The sequence below is a fragment of the Blastomyces dermatitidis genome (genome assembly GCF_000003525.1).
Source record: "Blastomyces dermatitidis ER-3 genomic scaffold supercont1.4, whole genome shotgun sequence".
NCBI lineage: Eukaryota > Fungi > Ascomycota > Eurotiomycetes > Onygenales > Ajellomycetaceae > Blastomyces > Blastomyces dermatitidis.
Genome location: NW_025544777.1, coordinates 6276347 through 6297402, shown reverse-complemented (window position 1 = coordinate 6297402; position 21056 = coordinate 6276347). Strand labels below are relative to the sequence as shown.

General features: G+C 33.2%; 2 protein-coding genes across 2 annotated transcripts; both read right to left on the bottom strand.

Annotated features, from left to right (window-relative positions):
• Nucleotides 1–3389: 3389 nt before the first annotated feature.
• BDCG_16996 (uncharacterized protein) lies at nucleotides 3390–3671 on the bottom strand (the record flags this gene model as incomplete). Its single annotated transcript, XM_045426168.1, has 1 exon — nucleotides 3390–3671. One exon carries the CDS (start codon nucleotides 3669–3671, stop codon nucleotides 3390–3392), a length of 282 nt encoding a protein of 93 aa, XP_045280971.1.
• A 10883-nt stretch (nucleotides 3672–14554) lies between these two features.
• On the bottom strand, nucleotides 14555–14878 carry BDCG_16995 (uncharacterized protein; the record flags this gene model as incomplete). The annotated part of the gene is made up of 1 exon (XM_045426167.1): nucleotides 14555–14878. One exon carries the CDS (start codon nucleotides 14876–14878, stop codon nucleotides 14555–14557), a length of 324 nt encoding a protein of 107 aa, XP_045280970.1.
• Between the last annotated feature and the right edge of the window lie 6178 nt (nucleotides 14879–21056).

Sequence of the window (21056 nt, the reverse complement as noted above, 5' to 3'; positions counted from 1 at the left end):
ACATGAAGCATCTTCATGAAATCAAAACTGGTTGATGCACAGTGTTAATATATGATAGAGAAACAACAGACTCAGAACCCTCTATAAAGAGATGATAAATGAGTATCATTCTGAGACATCAGAAACTGATGACTCTACACATTCATCTCGAACTCTCTGAGTGCAGGTGTCAGATCATATTTCTTCAAATATGATGAAAATCAGATTAATTATACTCTATGAAATGTGATTGAACAGAAATACTCTGTTCTTAAAACACAGTTACACTGTGAGACAGTTCTGGAATTCATGTCTCTTGATGACACATAGATCACCAATCTACACACATTCTTTGATAAGTTTCAGTTCATCATTATGAAATTAAAGATGGTGAATACTTCTCTCTCAGATGCATGAATATTTGATATCTTCTACTCAGTTCTACTCAATAATTGAAGGAATTATGTTCAGAAGAAGATAGAGACGATACAGGATTTCAAATCCACAGCTGTGATATTAAATGTTGATCTTCTCATGAAGGAAATCTGTTCGTGGCTTGATTCTTCAAAAGATAAAAAGAATCTGCAGAATATAGATTCTGCGGCTAACACAGCTACAACAGCTACAACAGATACAACAATCACTACATCTACTAATTCAAACAACAATACATTGAATTCAGCCCGTGGAGACTGTACTGAACATGGTTGTGATAGTACTCAAGAGAGCTTCTGAAATCATCAGAGATTGAAAAACTCATCTATCTGTTCTGAATGTGAGAGATCTCACTTTGACACCTGTTGATTGATCAATTCAGACAGTGCTCTGAATAATTGAAGAATAAATAATGCTGCAAGGATAAAGAAATTCAAGAAAAAGAAGAAAAAGAACAATAGTGAGAATAGAACTCAACTATTTATTACAGATGAATCAGAGACCTATCAGATGACAAATCTTGCAGAGATTATCAATGTATCAGCCTGTTTTGTGAAATCTCACAAGAATTCTCTCACTATATGAAATAGTGACGCCGGATGCCACATAGTGAGTGATAGATCACAATTTTCAGAACTTATAGCAATCAATGATTCAACAGTTCAAGTGACTAATAAGATTATTATAAAGATTCAGAGTGTCAGCACTGTATTCATCTCAGTGAGTGAAAGATTGATAGAATTCAATTATGTATACTACATATCAGAGCTATCTATAAATCTGATCTCTGCTGAACTTATGAAATGTCAGAGTTATATTCATCATAATATACAAGTTGATGCTGGGAACTACTTTGAGTTTCTGTTATCTATCAACAGTAATATCTTCTATATCAATCTGTCTCACAATAATATTTACATTCTATTCAACAGCTCACTGACATTTCATGAAGTAATGAATAACTCAATGTATAAAGCAGTGACATATGTGGCTGTTCTGAAATCAAAGACAATCTCAACAGATTACAATCTGAGTGCTGAGTCTTTAAGATCTTTCAGCTGTGAGAAGGTTGAACAGTTAATCAATCTTAAGAATTCAGATACTGATTTCTTTATTATCTCATTTTCATCTTAATTATCTGCAGTTCTTCTAAAACAGCTTCTGATAGATGAGTGATATCACTAACTTAGTCATATCAGTGAAAATAGTATATTAAAAATGACCAGAGACCTGTAATTTGATATTATCATTATCAGCTTGAAGAAATTATCATTCTGTGTCACATGTGTTAAGACTAAACAGAAACACACTTTCTACAAGGATTTCACATCACATCATGTCACTCACAAGGCCTTGAAGATTTGAATGAATATATTCAGTGATGATGAGACTCTTGAAACTGAGAATGATATATCATCTTACACTGGCAAGAAGCTTGTAATAATGATAACAGATGATGTCATCTGTATGAGATGAATATTTCTATTGAAATACAAGAGTGAGATGTTGAGATATCTATGAATCTTCAATAAATTTATCAAGAATCTGCTGAGATGTGATATTGCAATCATTCACTCAGATTATGAAGAATTGAATTCAAATGCAGTCACAGCATACATGCTCAGTGAAGATATAAAATGAGAGTTAACTCTCTCTCATACTTCATAGTAAGATGAAGTATTTGAATAATTGATCAGCTTGATCATTGAGAAGTTCTGATCACTATTAATAGACTCTTCAGCTTTAGAAAAGATGTGAGATGAGATAGTTATTGCAGTCACAGAGCTGCTTAACCTTATATCAATCTCAACAATATTGTATGAGAGCTCTGAAAATACAAAGCTGATTACACTGTATGAGATCTGGCTTGAAGCTCTATCTTCTGCACACAGCATTCATTGATGGGGTTGTAAAGCATTCTTGAAGATAGTTTTCAAGCTCATCAATAAGATGGCTTTCTGTTTCAAAGAGTTGATTTTTGTGAGATATGATGGTTTTATCAATTATAGATTGGTGGACCCCTTCAACAGGTGTTTATACATATCAAAAGACATCGTCTTCCGCGAGGACCTTCATCTTGCCAATCCATTGATACTGACTACAATGCACAACCCGAAGGTCCTACCCAATGCAGCCTGTAAAGTGGCTGTGATGATTTCTTCGGTGACACCAGGCCTACCCACTGCAGTCTGTCAAGAGACTGCAGTGATTCCTGATCTATTCATTGATGAGGAAATCCAACCTGAGTGTTCATTATTTCTCATACTCACTAATAATGGGTGGATTGACTATGAAATCTCCGCGAGAATACCTACCTTTTTAGTGCAGAATACACTGAACTTCTCAGAACTCACAGTTGAATCTGATGACCCTCTGACATCTACAAGAGATATCACTATAGTGGGGGAATCAACAGTGGGGGAATCTTCAATGAGGAACAGTCTTGAAGACCTACTCACTGATTCCGAGATTGCTGCACTTCTGATCCCGAAAAACCTCACACACATCAAAGCTTCCATGAAATGGAAGTATTATTACAAGGCCTGTGTTAAAGAGGTCAACTGTTTGAAATATACACGTTGGAAGAAGATTATGAAGATGAAGGAATAGAGGGATAAAAAATGATGTATATCATGACTGATTTTTCATTACTTCACATTTTCCAGTCATTTTTTGTACCTGTACTTGATTTGAAGGCGAATTTTGTATATAGCATCGTGTATAGTTACTCTGGTGAGTGGGGGTGTCAGGTCACATGATCTGGCTTACTAATCCTTCCATCATATAACTTTTCACAAGCTAGCAACCTTTCAATCACACAAGCTTTACACCTTCCACATAAATATATATATATATATATATTATTCCTGACTTGATTACAACTTGTACAATAATTTTTAAAAACTCAAAATTAATTTCAATTATTAATAATTATGAACTTATCACTAACTAATATAAAAAGAAAAAAACTTTTTCTACTTATTATTTTTCTGCTCTTTCTCATTCTTCTTATTATTCTTTATAATTTTCTTCTTCTTCTTCTTCTTCTTCTTCTTCTTCTTATCTGAGATAATAATCATCTCAAAATCTCTCTTTACTGTCTTCTCAGAAAAGAGTTTCTGCTGCTCTCTCTCAGTCAGATCAATATATACCTCAAAATCTTGCATTTTCTGATCTACTGTCTCAGGTTTCATCTCAGTAGTAAGTAGATTGATATACTCAGAGAGTAGAGCTGTCTTCTTAATATTCTGAATCATGAAGTGTATTCAAGACCTGAATAAGACCTTAATTCTCTTCTTCTCTATCAGCTTCTGCTAATCAATTAGAGAACAGAAGTATTATTAAAAATCATTATCTCTCAATAAATAAAAAACTTATTATTTTTAACTTCTTTATCTCTCACTTTAACACTCTCTCAATCTTCTTCTGTTATTACTTATTTATAGTAATACTCTTCTTCTCTCTTTCTCTCTTCATCTTAGTCTTAAATTATTCTCAGAACTTCTTCTGATTTTATCACTGCTGTATAAGACTCTTCACTGTCTTCTTCTTCAATCTCTTATAAGCAGTGTTATCTGTATTATTTCTATACTTAGTTCAGTCTAAATCTATCAGAAGTGTTATTTAAAATCATTATTATTCTACTCTCTTACAGAGTCTCTTTAAGACATTATAACATGTCTTACAATCTGTCTCTTCTTACTTGAATGTCTTCTTCTTCTCTCTGTTCAATCTGTGACAGCACTCATATGCCTTGATCATCTGCAGAACTGCAGAATATTTGAAGAGAGATAACATAATTAATTTCAGTGTGTATTAAAGATAGATAAAGACAGAAGAGATGACTAGAAATAATATAATAATAGTGATAATGATGATGATAATAATAGTAATAATAATAGTGATAGTGATGATAATGATAATAATGATAATAATAATGATAATAATGAAAGAGAGAGTGTATTGAAATATATTACTAACTTATCAAATATAAAGAGACTTAAAGAAAATATTAACAGCTTTCAGTGATATACAGAAACAGCTACAGTGTTGTATAGCAATATCATCTTCATTTAATACATGCACTGTTGATATTCTTTGTATACAGTTATTATATAATCTATATCAGAAATATATACAGAGAACAGATCTTTATTACTAGAATAAATGATTACAGTAATTCTCTGTTTTCATATTATAAAGATAAGTTATTCTTATTTCTTTCTTCTTTCTTTTCTCTTCTTCAATTAATCACTAATTTCAAGCTGATATGAAAACTATTAAAACACTCTCAGAAACTCTCAAATTGAAGAGTATAGACTAATCAAATTTCAAATGCAGAAAAAACTAAATTATCTTCTACAGATTCAATTATTCATTTCTCTTTAAGTAAAACAGCAGTTGTATCTCTCTCTTCTCTCAATCAAATGAAACATGGCCTGTGAAAAGTGAGTACTATGTCAGATTATAATGATCAACACGGCCTCAGCATACAGAGCTGTATATACATAGTACATGCTGAACTGAGAGACTGTGTGAGTTACAAATCAGCAGCAGCATCTCAGAAAGAGCTGTATGATATGAAAAAGCTGTAACTCTCAGTCATGTGTATAGAGAATGAATTACTGCAGTAAGTGCATATGCATTGAAGTAATACTTTTTAATAATACTCAGTCTCTGATATGATGAAAATAGAGTCTCTCTGTGAGATCTGTTTCTATCAGAAGTCAGAGAATCTTATATTTCTCAAGATCATCTTCACACGCCTTGTCTGTGAAATCAATGAGAGAAATCATTGATTTCAGTATTCTGTTCTTGATATCATTCAAGTGACAGCAGAGTTCACTCTGACTACACTTTTTAAGTATATATTTTCTAATTATTCACATTTATATAGATATATACTGATTATTTATTAGATAATATTAAGATAATGACTTATTACAGCTGTGTTACTCTCACTGTAAGAAATACACAGTTGATGATAAACATTATAAAGACTCTGAGAAGTAAGTATTTTGAGAATACTATAACTCTGCAATCTTGATTTTTTTTTTATTTTTATTTTTTATTTTTTTCTTTTTCTTTTATTTTTTTTTTCTTTCTCTTTCTTTCTCTTTCTTTCTTTCTCTTCTTTTTTTCTTTCTCTTTTTTTTTTTGTTGTGATTTTTTCTTATTATTTTATTTTTTATTTTTTTGTTATTTTTTATATTTTATATATTTTTTTTTAATTAAAATAAAATCAATTATGATCTGTGTTCAGAAAAGTAATGATATTTGATAACACTCTCTATTAAATTTTCAATAAATGAGCACTATGTTATAATATTATATAAGTGAGAAATGATTTCATAATCTCATTTAATATCATTTTCAATAATGAGATTAGAATGAAAATGTAACTAAGAATTCAAACATATTATTTATCTGAGACTAGATTTTTATTTGAAAAGTGAATCTGAGATCTTTAATATTTGAAATAACATGATTTGAAATCAATGTAATGAATACAAATCATGACCAGAAGTAATACTTTTAGGCAATGTGATAACTGTAAAGTTTGATTCTGGTCTCAGACACGGTCACACGGTCAGTCTATACTTGATTAATATACTCTTGATTTGAGTACACTCATGAGTTCAGAGCTTTCTAAGTGACTGAATTTCTTATACATATAAGTCAATAAGTTATGTCTAAATAAATATTCTAGATAGAGAGCTTTTACATATTCTAAATTACAGTAAAGTATAATATTGTTTTTCAATTTTCTCAGCTTAAAGTTTAGAAGTGTCTCTTCTATCACTTTTATATGATACTTATCATCTGACAGCTTATCATTCTTTAAGTAAGAGATTAGTATATTTACTCATTCTAATTTCTTATATTCTCTGAGTGTGTGTAATGCAAACTTCTCTTATATCTGATTTATAGAACTCTTATTCATGAAATCAGATCTGTGACTGATTGTATTAGATATTACAGTATTCAATCTCTTTTAGTATTTAATATTAAGATTGTATACTTAAAACTCTGAGATTTAACATACTAAGTATTTGAAAGATTTTATCATTGATTGTAGATAGATAAGACTCTTATAATCTGTGATCACTGTTATTATATATCTGTTATCAATATATCTATCTCACAACATCAGCATATGCTTGATTACTAGCAATTTCTTTTTATATACTGAGTAATTGAGCTCAGCATCTGATAGTTTTCTATTATTATATATTACTGAGTGTAGCTTGTCATTCTTGCTCATCTGTAGAAGAGTATCTCTGATAGCTCATTCAAATATACCTACTTTAATATAGAAAGGTTTATCATGATCTAATTGAATAAGCACTGAGAATATTATTACACATTCTCTTGTGGTTCGGAAGAACGTACGACTGTGGGATAATAACGCGGCCGCTTCCGAACTGCTAGCATACGAATGTAAAGGGGGCCATAGCGGCCACTAATTAATTTAGTGTATGATATTACAATATATAAGAAGCCAGCGTACACCTGTAATCATACACTGACTTAAGCAATCTTTGAATTACATCTGATAGCATGTCTAAAAACTGGTAAGAAGTGCAGACTTCTTCAGAGCATGATAATTTCATCTATGAAGTGATTCATAGTTATCATGTCAGTGTGATTCTAGAATGTCTCAAAAGATAGCATATAAAGAGCAGTGAGTGAAAGAGCATTCAATTGATGCTGCTTCACTTATTGAGGGAAAACTTCACATCCGGACAAATGCCACAAATGAGACATGAACAGATGAGATGTGAGAAAGGAAATGAGAGTAGTAAACTAGATTCAAAGAAGTTCACTCCCTACTCAAAAGAAGGATAAAAAGAAAGAGATGGCTACCACCGGAGTCATACAATGATAACAGAAATCATATAATAATATAATGATATAGTGATATAATGATACAGTGATATAACAATAGATATTATACAATCAATGAGAAATCACTGAAATGAATACCTTCTCTAGTTAATATAAATAACACTCTTCTCTGCTATCTGAACTGAAAGATATGCAGAATCTCTCAGAGAGTTTACTGAAAGCAGTAAGAAAAGCAGCTGAAACTGTCAAATCAGAATTGAAGCTCTGTACATGTATAAGAATTCTAAATAAGATCAAGGCCTTGCATATGCAGTGACAGACTGAGATGAAAGTTAAACAATTAGTATTCACTGCAGATCAGGCATTCACTATGAAGAGCTTAACTGACACAATTATTATCATTAATAAGAATACAGAAAATCAGATCTTAGATCTGCAGCAGAAGATTGAATGTTTTGTAACATGGTGGAACCGAAGCGGTGGCTAGTCAGCAGTGACATGTAGAGGTAGTTGTTTGAGAAGCTGTATAAGTGGGCTTGACTATCTTGCTTGAATAGTGAGCTCATAGGCTACAGGGTTATTACAAGGATATCACAGATATGATACTTAGTATACTAAGAAGATTGTATGAGGCATGCAGTAACTCTTGTGTATATTTCAGTAGCAGTAAAACAAATTGCTGACTTCTTTTATAAGGAGCCAGTATCTAGCTATTCTATATAGACAATGAGTGAATACTCTTCTCTCATTTCACAAGTGAGAATAGCTGGAGTGATACCTCAGCAGTGTCTCATTGTCAAGGAAGAGTAATCTGCTGATCTTGTATAGAAGTAAGATTCTCATATTCATCAATCAGATCTTTCTATGATATATCTGAATAATGTCATAGAGTGATTGAAAACCAGTTCAGATGAGATGAAATCATCTGCATGAAAGTGATGAGCTGTGTGAAATCATAACAGAGCCTTGGCACAGCTGAGAGTGTGATAATGCTCTTCTTCTTAAGAGTATAGTCTCTATGCTCTCAAGATTATCAGATTAGAAATTATCTTTGTTGTATAGCAATGATTATCAACTGATTGACAGCACATGTGCTGTGTGTGATATAAAGAAATAGATGAGTTATTCTGCTGACTGTGTAGGTCTTTCTTTTTTCATCTTCATTCAAACTAAATGTGTGATAAGTGAGTTTCTTATATATTAATTTGAGATGAAGAAAATGTAGTTAATAAGTGACTTGCAGATCTCTCATCATATTCTGTTCTATATATGAAATTCTCTGCAAAAGTGGTGTATTTTAGAGACAAAGCTGACAGTAGTGACAGGATTTTTTGAAAAGATCTCTCTCTCTGTGAAACATTTTTCTTCTCCTCTCTCAATTATAACAGTGAGTGTATGAGAGTATCATTCTTGAAGAACAATCAAGAACTTATTCTGATATTTTCTAGTGAGTAAATGTCTTTGTGATGCAGCAGCAGCCTCTGTGGCTGTCAAGAAAGCCAGGTTGGAGACAGCAGTGTCAATGAGCTGCAGGAGCACTGCTCTCATTATCACATCTTCTTCTGCTTCTCTTGTGACCACAGTGGTTCTGTCAGTCAGTGCATCTGTGTCTGGTCTGTTCTCTGCCCCCCTCACCGCCATTGCAACGCCGCCCCCTCCCTCAGCCAATACAGTGGTGTATGACCCTGTGTGATCATTCAGAGAGAAACCTGGGAAGAGCTTGATTCCAGAGACAGTGACTCTGAGAAGCTCAATCTGTAGTTCCTCTCCTGCAGCATGCCCGAGCCCTGCTCAGAATACTGCTGGATTGGGTCTGCAGAGTCCCGCGGTTCCTTCATCTTCTCTCTGTGAGAAGGCTCTGATGTGGCCTCTGGCTGACACTGCTACTTGTCTGCACTGTATCAAGCAGCTGAAGAAGAGAGGGATTTTATACATCTGTCTCTTCTCTCACTCTCATTATTTCTGTTGTATCTGCAACAATGACTCCTGCCTCTCTGTAAGTATTATCTCACAGAAAGACATTATATCAGTTCTGACAAGAAGCCTATATGCTCAAGCAGTACAGAGTGAGAATCTCAGAGCTTTAAGTATTGATGAATTCTGTTAAGACTGAGGAGATCCTTCTTGCTTATCTGCAAAAGAAGATGAAAGCATGAATCTTCAAGATAAAAAAACATCTCAGAATAACTGACTCTAAGAAGGAATCAGCTGATGTCACTGTTGAAAGCACTGCAGAGATCAATCACTGATTGAAGAGAATCTCACTTCAATTGAAGCAGATAACTGAGATGCTTTGTAAGTTGATAAGTTGATATTTTATGCATTTCTTATACTCTTCTGCAGCATGCTTCTCTGCAGCATCACAGCACTAACTTCTCAGCAGACAAAGATATCAGTGTCAGAGACTTCAATAATGAAGAATGAGTTTGATAAAGATATGATTATTAATAAGTAGATTCTGATCCCTCTTTTTACTTTTTCAGCAGGCTGCAGCCTCATTAGAATAGCAGTGATCTGTGAGTTGATAATATTAATCTTTTTATTGATTTCAAATATTTCTTTTCTTTTAACTGCTTCAGAAATGTTACACTTGTGTAGTCTCATTAAACTTCTAAAAACTCTTTGAGAGAAAATAGGAGAAGAGTGCTACAGAGTCTACAAGATGTTGGCTCATCACTGCAAGATCATCTCTAAAAAAATCCTTTAAGAAAAATGAGAAGTCTCAAGCAGTATTTCTTGCTCAATGTCTCTGATGTGTAATGAGACAGTCTCTATTAGCTGTCTTATAGATTGTAATCTCTTTCTCAGCATTTTTCAAATGCTCAAGTGATTCTCATAAATTCTCTGATAATGAATAATCTTCTTATTTAACAAGATATTGAAGCTTGCTGTAATGTATTCACTTATTCAATATTTTCTTTATAAGATATTCAGTATCACTCTCAATCTCAATATTATTCAGCTGAGGCAGCTTCACTCTGAGATGTTGCTTATAGAGCTTCAAATAGAAAATGTGAAAAACAGAATGAATTGATTTCAATTCTGTGAGTAATTTCAACTCATATATCTGCTTATTCATCACTCTTATTATTAGGAAAGATTCTAGTCACTGCTCACTGAGCTTCTTATATAATCTTATTGTCTTGATATTCTTTGCTGAAAGTAGCACTTGATTCTCTATCAAGAACTTCATTGAAAGATGTTTTCAATTGTAGTATTTCATCTATCACTTCTGAGTGTGATGAATGCTTTTCATCATCTTCTCATGAATTTTGTTTAAAAGTTTCAATCTCACTTTTACTTCTGATACTGAGGAATACTTCATTCTCTGTATCTGTCTGACATTTTGACTGTCTATTCCTCTCTTTGAAATGTCATCTGTGATGTCACTGAATAATGAAGAATTATATTCATAACAAGCATAGAAAGAAGATATCTTTAAGATTGTATTCTTTACATTGTTATATGTGAATTCAGTGATCAGAAGATGTTTGAGCTAATTATTCTGATAATATAAATAGAATGCTTAAAGATGCTGTTCTAGTGTCTGATTCTGATATTCAGTCTGATCATCAGTCTGTGAATGAAATGCAGTACTGAGAAGACATCTTATTATAAGATGATAGTAAAAAGTCAATCAGTATTTGCTGATGAAGAGGGATTCTCAATCTGTTATCAATGATTTCAGAGCATTGTGATTACAAATGATGATATCTAAAAACAGATCAGTCAATTCAGAGGCTTTAATCTTTTTGTGAGTAGAGATATATCTGGTCATCTTCATGAAGTGATCAATAATGACTAAAATTAAGTCATATTCTTTGACTCTTGTTAACTTCAGCAGGTCAACTATGAAATTCATCAATAGATTCTATCATGAGTTCTTTGAAACAGACAGTGATATCAACTCACTGTATTACTTATGCTGCAGGATCTTTATTCTTTAACAGATATTGCAAGTTTCAACATACTCTTTGATATCTGCTCAGAGCTTGTCTTAAGTGTATTTACATTTTAGAAGCTTCTCAGTCTTCTCTAATCTGAAGTGCTCTGCATGGGAATCATTATGATGAATTCTCAATAACTCCTGGCACATCACTCTACTATAAGAGATGAAGACTGAATCATTCAGCAGTAGAAGTTCACATTCTTCTAGTTATCAGTGACTTGATTTCTTAGCAGCATCATCTCACTCAGAGTCTGTCTCTTTCAAGTTCAAATCAGACTCTTTCTTCTTCAACTTCTGAATTCAAGCTATAGTAGAGATGTCCCTCTTCTGTAACTTATCAATGAATTTCAAAAGTAGTCAGATTGAAAGATTGTAGACTGTTTTGTTCTTTGTCAATTCAATGATTGCAAGATATGACATGAGAAGCTCATGATCTTCAGTGTCAGTCCTCTGTGAGAACTCAGATTCTCTTCCACCTTCTATACTAAGTCGCGCAGCTGCCTCTCCGGCGCTGTTCCTGAGCTTTAGAGAATCTCAATCCCCTGCAGCCAGCTTCTTCTGCAGTGATAACAGAGGTTCTTTTGTAGAATCCTTCTCTGCATTAATAATATTATAATCAGGCTGTCTAGACAGCATGTCAGTGAGGTTAAGCTGACCTGAATAATATTGAATATAGAAATCATACTCTGAAAGCAGCTCTGCTCATCTGACTTGACATTCTGTTAAGCTCTTTGTTGTCAAGAAGTAACACAGATTTGTATGATCAGTGAGAACTTGCACTGAGTACTTACTACTCTGAAGATAATGTTATCAGATCTTAAAGGATTTGATAATTACTAACATCTTCTGATCATGAGTATCATATCTTCTCTATGTGAGTGATAACTTCTTGAAGAAGAAGATTACTAATCTTCATTCACAGTGTCTTGTAGACTCTGTGAAAAAGTCTTCTCTCACAGACAATTCATTGTCTGTTTTCTCAGAAGTAATTATTCTCTGATTCTTTCAATGTTGAAAGGTCTTCAGTGTCAACTGTGAAAAGATTCCACAGATCTCATTCTCAGATATGTCAGTCTCACACTGACTGAATAAGTCAGGGTTAAAGTGATTCAGCATTGTGATATCTGTGAAAGCTTGTTTCAATTCTGCAAACACCTGCACAGTGTCTTGAGTGAGAATAAATAGTTTCATTTTTCTGTCTTTCACACTTCCCTTCAACAGATCTGTAAGAGAGACAGTAATCTGTGAATATACATAGATGAATCATCTATAGAAATTTGCAAATCCTAGGAACACCTGCACCTCGCGGTACATCTGCGGTGCTGGTCAGTTCTCAATGACAGAGACTCAGCTCCTGTTCATTGAAATGCCATTCATCTCAACAATATAACCTAAGAAATCAATCTCCTGCATGTAGAACAAGCATTTTTCAGTGTTTGTATAGAGTTAATACTGTCTCAAGTGATTCAACACTTCTTGAACATGAATATCATGTTCTTTCTTCATTTTTGAGAAGATTAAAATGTCATTCAGATATACTATGCAGGAGACATCAACAAGGCCCTGCAGTGTCTCATTTATATAGGCCTGAAAGATGACTGAAGTGTTACAAAGATTAAAAGACAAAACAAGATATTCAAAATTGTTATACTTGATATAAAAAGCTGTTTTTTAAACATCATCTTCATTAACTCTGATTCTATGATAGGCATTCTGTATATCAATCTTTGAGAACATCTTTGCTTCAGATAATCAATTGATCATCTCATTGATTAATAGTAATGAATAGCAATTCTTAACTGTCATCTTATTGAGGCCTCTGTAGTCTACACATAGGTGTAGTCTATCATTCTTCTTGAGCACAAAGAGTATAGGCGCCCCTGCCGGACTCTTTGATGAATATATTCAGTTCTTTGATTATGCTTCTTCAAGATATTTGTACAGAACATTCAACTTCTTTACAGATAAGTTGTAAAGAGGCCTGTACAGCACTGTTGCATCATCTTCAAGATAAATCTTATATCACATCTTGATATCAGGAAACTTCGCTGCTTCTCTTTCTGAAAAGACATTCTTAAAATCTGTAAAGAGACATTGTATATATCTGCCTTCAATGACAGATACTGCTGCTAATCTTGCAGCAAGGATGATGGCTTCTTCATCTGTCTCCAAGTCTCAATCATCTGCTACACAGTATATTGACTCAATTCTTTCTTCAAGATTTCTTCAATGAAACTCTTCAGATTCCTCTATCACTGTCTCTTCATCAGTGAGGTGATACTGCCATGCCTGGATGACCCAGTCAATGAGAGGATTGTTTTCTCTCAATCACAGAAGACCTAGAATGATGTTCTCATCTATGATGTTGACTGTATGAAGGAGCAGACTGCTCTTCTTGAAGATTTCTTCTGAGTCTGTGATCACACACTTTGTCTGAATTATGTTAAAATGGTGACATTTCATTTCATCAGTAAATTTCACATGATCTGATGAACCTATCTTCTTTCAATTCTTCATCAAAGAAAAGAAATAGGATATGAAGTTGATATTCACTCTGAAGTTGAGTAGGCATCTCACTGATATCTCTCTATTCGGGGTATGCATTGTGATTGTAACATGAACTTGAAGACATGAGAATTGTCAATCCTTTTCTTTCTCTTCTTTATCTTCCGCGGATATGTTTGTCAGAAGAGGAGTCAACTTTGAGAAGATGTCTTCTCAGTTCCTTCTCTTCTTCAGCTTCTTGCAATCACTGACATAGTGATCACCAGCTTCACAGTTGAAACAGAGATCTTTGTCAAATCTTTTTTAGTGTTTCTTCACAGTGAGTGAAGAATCAGAATACTTGGAATTCTTCTTTACTTTCTTCACACTGGAGTTATTATAATGCTGTTTAGATTCTGTTATTGATTGCTTAGAAGAGATCTTGTTGATCTTTTTCTCAAAGAATTGATTATTCAAATAGATCTGGGAAGCCAGATTGACAAGCTCAGTGTGATTGATTGATGAACTCTGATATTGTGATATTGTTGTTCACACCTTGTGAGTCAGCTTTGTGAGATAAAGCTGTATTTTTAATTGATTCAAATTATCAGTCAATTTCTCTCAATATTCTTCAAATCTTACATTGAAATTGAAAGGATTCTCATCATCTTATTGATATAATGAGTTGAACTGCTGTGCTGTTGTGAAGCTGTGATTACAGTGATCTTTGATTTAGTTCAGTAGAAAGTTCTTGAATTCTTCTCAAGTCATGACAGCATTGATATGCTCAAGCTCTCTCTCCTTGATGACTCAAGTAGTTGCAGAGATGCCTTCAAGGAGGTTGATGACATATATTACTCATACCTCATGAGTATTATACTGGCTCAGGTTAAGGTGGAATTTCTGTTCAAGAATACAGATAAAGCTGTGGAATTCAGACAAGGTGTTTTCCTTATATCTCAGTGAATCTTCAACCTTAATCTCTCTATCTTCATAATAGATGTAGGTGTGTAGAGGCCGCGGCGGTGACAGGGTGGTTGAAGGGCCCATGCCAAAATGTGCAGTGATTTCAGGAATCTCGGATTTCTGCTGAGGTAGAGGTGTACACACTCTAGAGAATGATGTAGTATTTTCTTCAGAGAGTGGGATTAGATCAGTCCCAGTATGAGTGTATGAGATCATATCAGTCTGTTAGAGCTTGACTGATTCAAATGTGTAATCAGATCAAGCAATTTGAATTGTAACATGATAGAACTGAAGCAGTGACTAGTCAGCAGCAATATGTAGAGATAGTTGTTTGAGAAGCTGTATGAGTGAGCTTGACTATCTTGCTTGAATAGCAAGCTTGTAGGCTACAGGGTTATTGCAAGGATATCACAGATATGATACTTAGTATACTAAGAAGATTGTATGAGACACACAGTAACTCTTGTGTATATTTCAGTAGCAGCAAAATGAATCACTGACTTCTTTTATGAGGAGTCAGCATCTAGCTATTCTATATAGACAATGGGTGAATACCCTCCTCTCATTCCATGAGTGAGAATAGCTGGAGCAATACCTCAGCAGCGTCTCATTGTCAAGAAAGAGTAATCTGCTGACCTTGTATAGAAGTGAGGTTCTCATATTCATCAATCAGATCTTTCTATGATATATCTGAATGATGTCATAGAGTGGTTGGAAACTGGTTCAGACAGGATGGAATCATCCGCATGGAAGTGATGGGCTGTGTGGAACTGCAACGGGGCCTTGGCGCGGCCGGGAGCGTGACATGTTTACACAGATAGATAACTACACTGAATTTGAAGATTTTATCACAATTGTTCACAATCTCTTCAGAAGTGTATACATCATCAAAGATCACTGTACAGAATAAGAATTCAAACATGAAATATATCAAGCTAAGAGATCTGTCAGAGTCATCAAGCTTTAATAATGACTGAAAAATGATGCTGTAATCAGCTGGCTAAGTCAGATGCAATTATATTATCAGATTGAATATAAACTCACAGACAGACAGTTAACAGAATTTTAACAAGTCTTAAGATCTGTCATGTTTCTACACAGAAAAGCAAAGTCATTATAAATGACTGATGAAAAGATGAATCTCACAGACTCAGAGTGATATTCATTCTTATAAACATGAAATGAGTTTTTCAAATGAATCTTACACAACTTTGAGAAAGTGAATATATGAGACAAGTGTTACAAATACTTCACTGAGTGTAGATAAGTGAGTGATCTTACATTATACTTCACACACTTCAGCTTACACTATCTCACATTAAATGAAGAGCTTTTAACATCTTTCTATTTATAGATCTTTATTCATAATCTTACATCTGAGTTAAGAGTGAAATGAAAATGCTTAATCTCACAGTCAGATACAGTGAAGGAAGTATACAATATTCTTATTATATAGAAATAAGTGAGTCAATTGCAATAGAAAATACTGCAATTAAGTATGCCTCAGCAGAGAATGAGTAATCAGACTTCTATAGCATAAGTCATATATCTGAATGTAATGAATCTAGATCTGAATGCTATTACTAAAGTACTGAATTCTCTGAAAAAGTGATTCTCTGAATGAAAATCTTGATATCATGAGCATTGAGCTTGCTTCAACTGCAGATGTTAAAATCATAATGTGAAAGATTACACTCAGCATGCATAGTCAAGAGAAGCAAGAGAGTTAAAAAACTAGCAGAATCAGTGAGCTCAGAGACACTCACTGATATTCTATGAAAAGTCTTCAAAGTGAAAGAGATGTCTGTGTTAGATGATTCTCTGAATCATGCAAATGTAAAGAAGAAGCAGACTCTCAGATGAAGTGTGAGTGAGAATGATAAAGTAAACACTCATCTCAATACCTTGAGGCCTGAAATGTTAATGTATAGAGAGCACTTGAGTAAGAATTAAAAGATGACTGTAAAAGTATTAGCAGACACAGAAGCTTCTACACAATATATTAATAATTATATAATCTGAACATTGAAAGAGGTCTGCTGAGTAAAGAATCTCTGATATATAATATTATCTGATAACTGATATTTGATATTATCTGCAAAAGTAAGAGTTTTCTTACACTTCAGAGAATGATCTTGCTATATTTGAGTATGAGAGCTGCAGAACATGAAATACAACCTTATTCTCAGACTTAATTGATTTTAAAGGTTCAATTCACAGATTCAATGATGTACATGTTATATATAATTGACTGATAGGAAGAAAATGATTCATATAATTCTATCAACTGATATGAGAAGGACATTTCACATCTCTGATATAGAAGAATTAAATCAGCTTACATATTAACAAGTAAAGAGAATGATTCACAAGACCTCATCTGAAAGTATTCTGTATGTCATACAGAACTCAGAAGTGAAGAAAACTAAGATAAAGAATATACAGAAGAATAAGTGTATGAAGAAGCTTCTGAAGAAGTATGAGAACATCTTTTAAACAGATCTTTCACTGAAATTACTGCTGAAATGAGGATTTGTACATGAGATTGACACAGAGAATATAAAACCAGTCAATCAGAATGTATACTCTCTGTCACAAACACATTTCAAAGAACAGAAGCATCAGATCACTGATCTTCTAGAACATGGTCTTATATAACTCTCATCAAGTGTGTGAGGCTTTTCAGTTCTATTCATGAAAAAGATAAGTGAGAAGTGATAAATGTGTATTAATTATTGAGCACTCAATAAGCTTATAATCAAGAATGAATATTCACTGTCACAGATTCAATAACAGTTGAATACAGTTGAAGACATCTGATATCTATCAAAGATTTATCTTCTCTCAGAATACTGACAGATTTATATAGATGAACTATTAGTTCTGTGAACTGTGTTTAATATATAATGAGAGAAGTTTGAATTCCTGATAATATTATTCAGTCTGATAAATGTGTCTATTATCTTTCAAACAATGATGAATACAATTCTTCATAAACAGAATGAAATCTCATGTCTTGTATATCTTGATAATATTCTAGTCTTTTCAAACTCATATAATGAACATCTGAAGTATCTTGATAAAGTACTTATAACTCTGACAGAGCATAAGCTCTACATTAAATCAATCAAGTGTGTGTTTAAAATAGAAGAGTTGAAGTTTATAGAACATATAGTAAGTGATGACTGTATACATCTCATCTCAGAGAAATTGAATGTCATAGTGAATTAACTGCAGCTGAGAAATGTACATTATATACAACAGTTTCTTGAGTTGATCTCATACTACTGCAGGTTTATCAAGGATTTCACACAAATATCTGCATCACTCTCAGATCTCTTAGAAGAAACAGATGTAAATCTGTGAAAGAAGAAGTTTCATTCAATTATCTGAAATACTGTATATAAAGAGGCTTTTCTCATACTGAGAGAATGTGTAACAACATTCTCAGTGCTTATTTAATCATATCATGATAAACCTTTCTACATTGAGACAGATGCATTTAAATGAGCTATTGAAGACACTCTTCTACAGATGAGTAAGAACAGCAAGCTGCATCTGATGATGTATGATGATAGAAAACTATCAGATGCTAAGCTCAATTATTCAGTATATAAGAAGAAATTGCTAGTGATCAAGCATGTGCTAGTGTTATGAAATAGATATATTGATAACAGATATATGATAACAGTGATCACAGATCATGAAAGTCTTATCTATCTACAATTGATGATAAAATCTTCTAAATACTTAGTATATTGAATCTTGAAGTTTCAAGTATACAATCTTTATATTAAATACTGAAAGAGATTGAACACTGTGATATCTGATACAATCAGTCACAGACTCAATTTCATAAGTAAGGGTTCTGTGAATCAGATAAAAGAGACATTTATATTAAACATGCTGAGAGAATGCAAGAAATCAGAATGAGTAAACACTATAATCTCTAACTTGAAAAATAGCAAGATGTCAGATAACAAGCATCTCATAAGAGTAGTAGAAGAGATACTTCTAAACTTTAAACTGAGAAAATTGAAAAACAATATTATGCTTTATCATGATCTAGAATATGCAGAATCTCTCTATCTAGAATCTTTATTTAGATATGACTTAATAACACACATGCACAAAGAATTCAGTCACTTAGAAAGTTCTGAACTCATGAGTGTACTCAAATCAAGAGTATACTGACTAAGCATGACTGAGAACATTCAGATATATACTCACAAGTGCCTGAATTATCAGGTTGTAAAAGAATCTAAGAAAGAATTAGAACACAAGAAAGTGTAACATCAGGTGAAGTATATAATACAATCATTTAAATGATGAGAGATGAACCTCATAGACATATTACTGTAAATGTTAAATGAAAATTAATGAATAATCACTGCTATTGATTACACTACTGACTGACCAGTTATAAAAGCAGTTTCAGAGATAACAGAGAAGATAATGATGAAGTTTCTACATGATGAGATCTATATCAACTATGAAATACTGCATGAGATTCTAACTGATAACAGTGTGAACCTCATAGAAGAAGTGATGAGGCATTTTGTGAGCCAGTTACAGACAAGACATTGTAGAACAATGCCATATCATTCACAGACAAATGAGAAGATGAAACACTTGAATAAAATCTTAGGCAACATGCTGATAAAATATCTAGTGAGCAAGCCTATGAGACTATGAGATGAATATCTCAGGCAGGTGCTATTAGTCACATGAATTCAACAGCATGCAGTCTTCAAGTATTCACCATTCTACCTGTTGTATGAATTGCATCCGCGCATTCTGAAGAATGCTTTGAAAAAGGTGAGAAAGAGAGCAGTTGCGGACACAGCAGGAACAGCAGTTACAGACACAGCAGGAACAGCAGTTGCAGATGCAACAGTCACAGACACAGAACTAAGATTGAAAGAGATCAGCCACACACATGCAAAAGCTAACAAGTTACTTCTGAATCAAGCAATTCAATCAAAAAGAATATGAGACTCACTAGTTAAGAAATCAAGTCTTAAGATAGAAATGTGAGTTCTTATACATAATAAGAGTTCTGAGAAGTTTCAATCTAGATGATTTAAGTCATATAAAATACTTAAATCACATTCTCTGAGAATGTATGCATTGAAAGAATCAGAGAAACAGATCTTATACAACTTAATCAATGATTTATAACTTATGAAAGCAAAGATGTAAGACTTAAGCAGATTATGATTATTCACAGCACTATCATCAGCATTGAAAAAGAAGAGACTTATAATTAAAAAGTCTCATGAAGTAAGAGAAATCATAGATGCTTACAAATCAGATAATCTCACTTATTCTGATCTTTTCATAATTATAAGAAAAGAATGAGAAGCAATGAAGAAATCAGATAAATATCATACTTTAATAAGTAATAAAACTGTAGCCAGTTGTATGATAACACACTGCAGACAGCAGACACAATGTGATAAAGAGCAGTCTCAGAGCAGCAGACTTGCACATGAGTCAGATCACAAAAGAAAAAGAAATTCAGAGTTAAATTTGACTATTTATATCAGTTTAATTATGAAGATTACAGAGGATGAACTATCTGAAACATCTGCAGATGTGTGAGATTAAGTCATCTCAACCTCTGAGAATGCTCAGAGATCAGATGAGATTAGTTTTGATGAACTGTTCACAGTAGTGATCTAAGCAGGTGAAGAGAGACAGTATAATGTATGAGATAGAATTATAAAAGATGAAAGCTGCTGAATCTAGTCACTGAATACTGTATTATATAGAGGTTGTATAAGAGTAGTGACTAGCAGATAAAGAAAAAGTATAAGAAAAGAGATAATGAATTGATCATCAACTGTAAAAGTCAGCTGTAAAAGACAAATATTATTATACATATCTCATTTATTTTCATACATCATATATTTAATCTATTTTCAATATCATATCATCTGAAAAATATCAAAACAAAGGAAATCTCAAAACTCAAGGTCTGCAAGAGATTTGAGAGCTATAAGCTGCTCTTATAATAATGTCACACATGTCTCTGATTCCTCTACTGCTCTGTGTATAACATTAATGTCATTTATCACAAGATTTGCTGAAATGCTAATATAGAAATGTGTACGTGTACACATAGAGAAATTGAAGAAGAGTGCAGAACTCATAGAACCAGAAGTCAGAGCAGAAGAAGCAGAGGCAGAAGAAACAGAAGAGAGAGAAACAGAACTGAATAAACAACAGTGAGAGTCACTCAGTGCTGAATGCTTATAACTCAGTGTGTATACAATCTTCTCTGCAGAGAAGAAAGAGAAAGTGACAGAAGAAGCTTAAGAGTAGAAGGAAATAGTCTCAGTAATGTTATTATCTTTGATAAGAATAATCTCTGACATCAGAGCAACTAAGA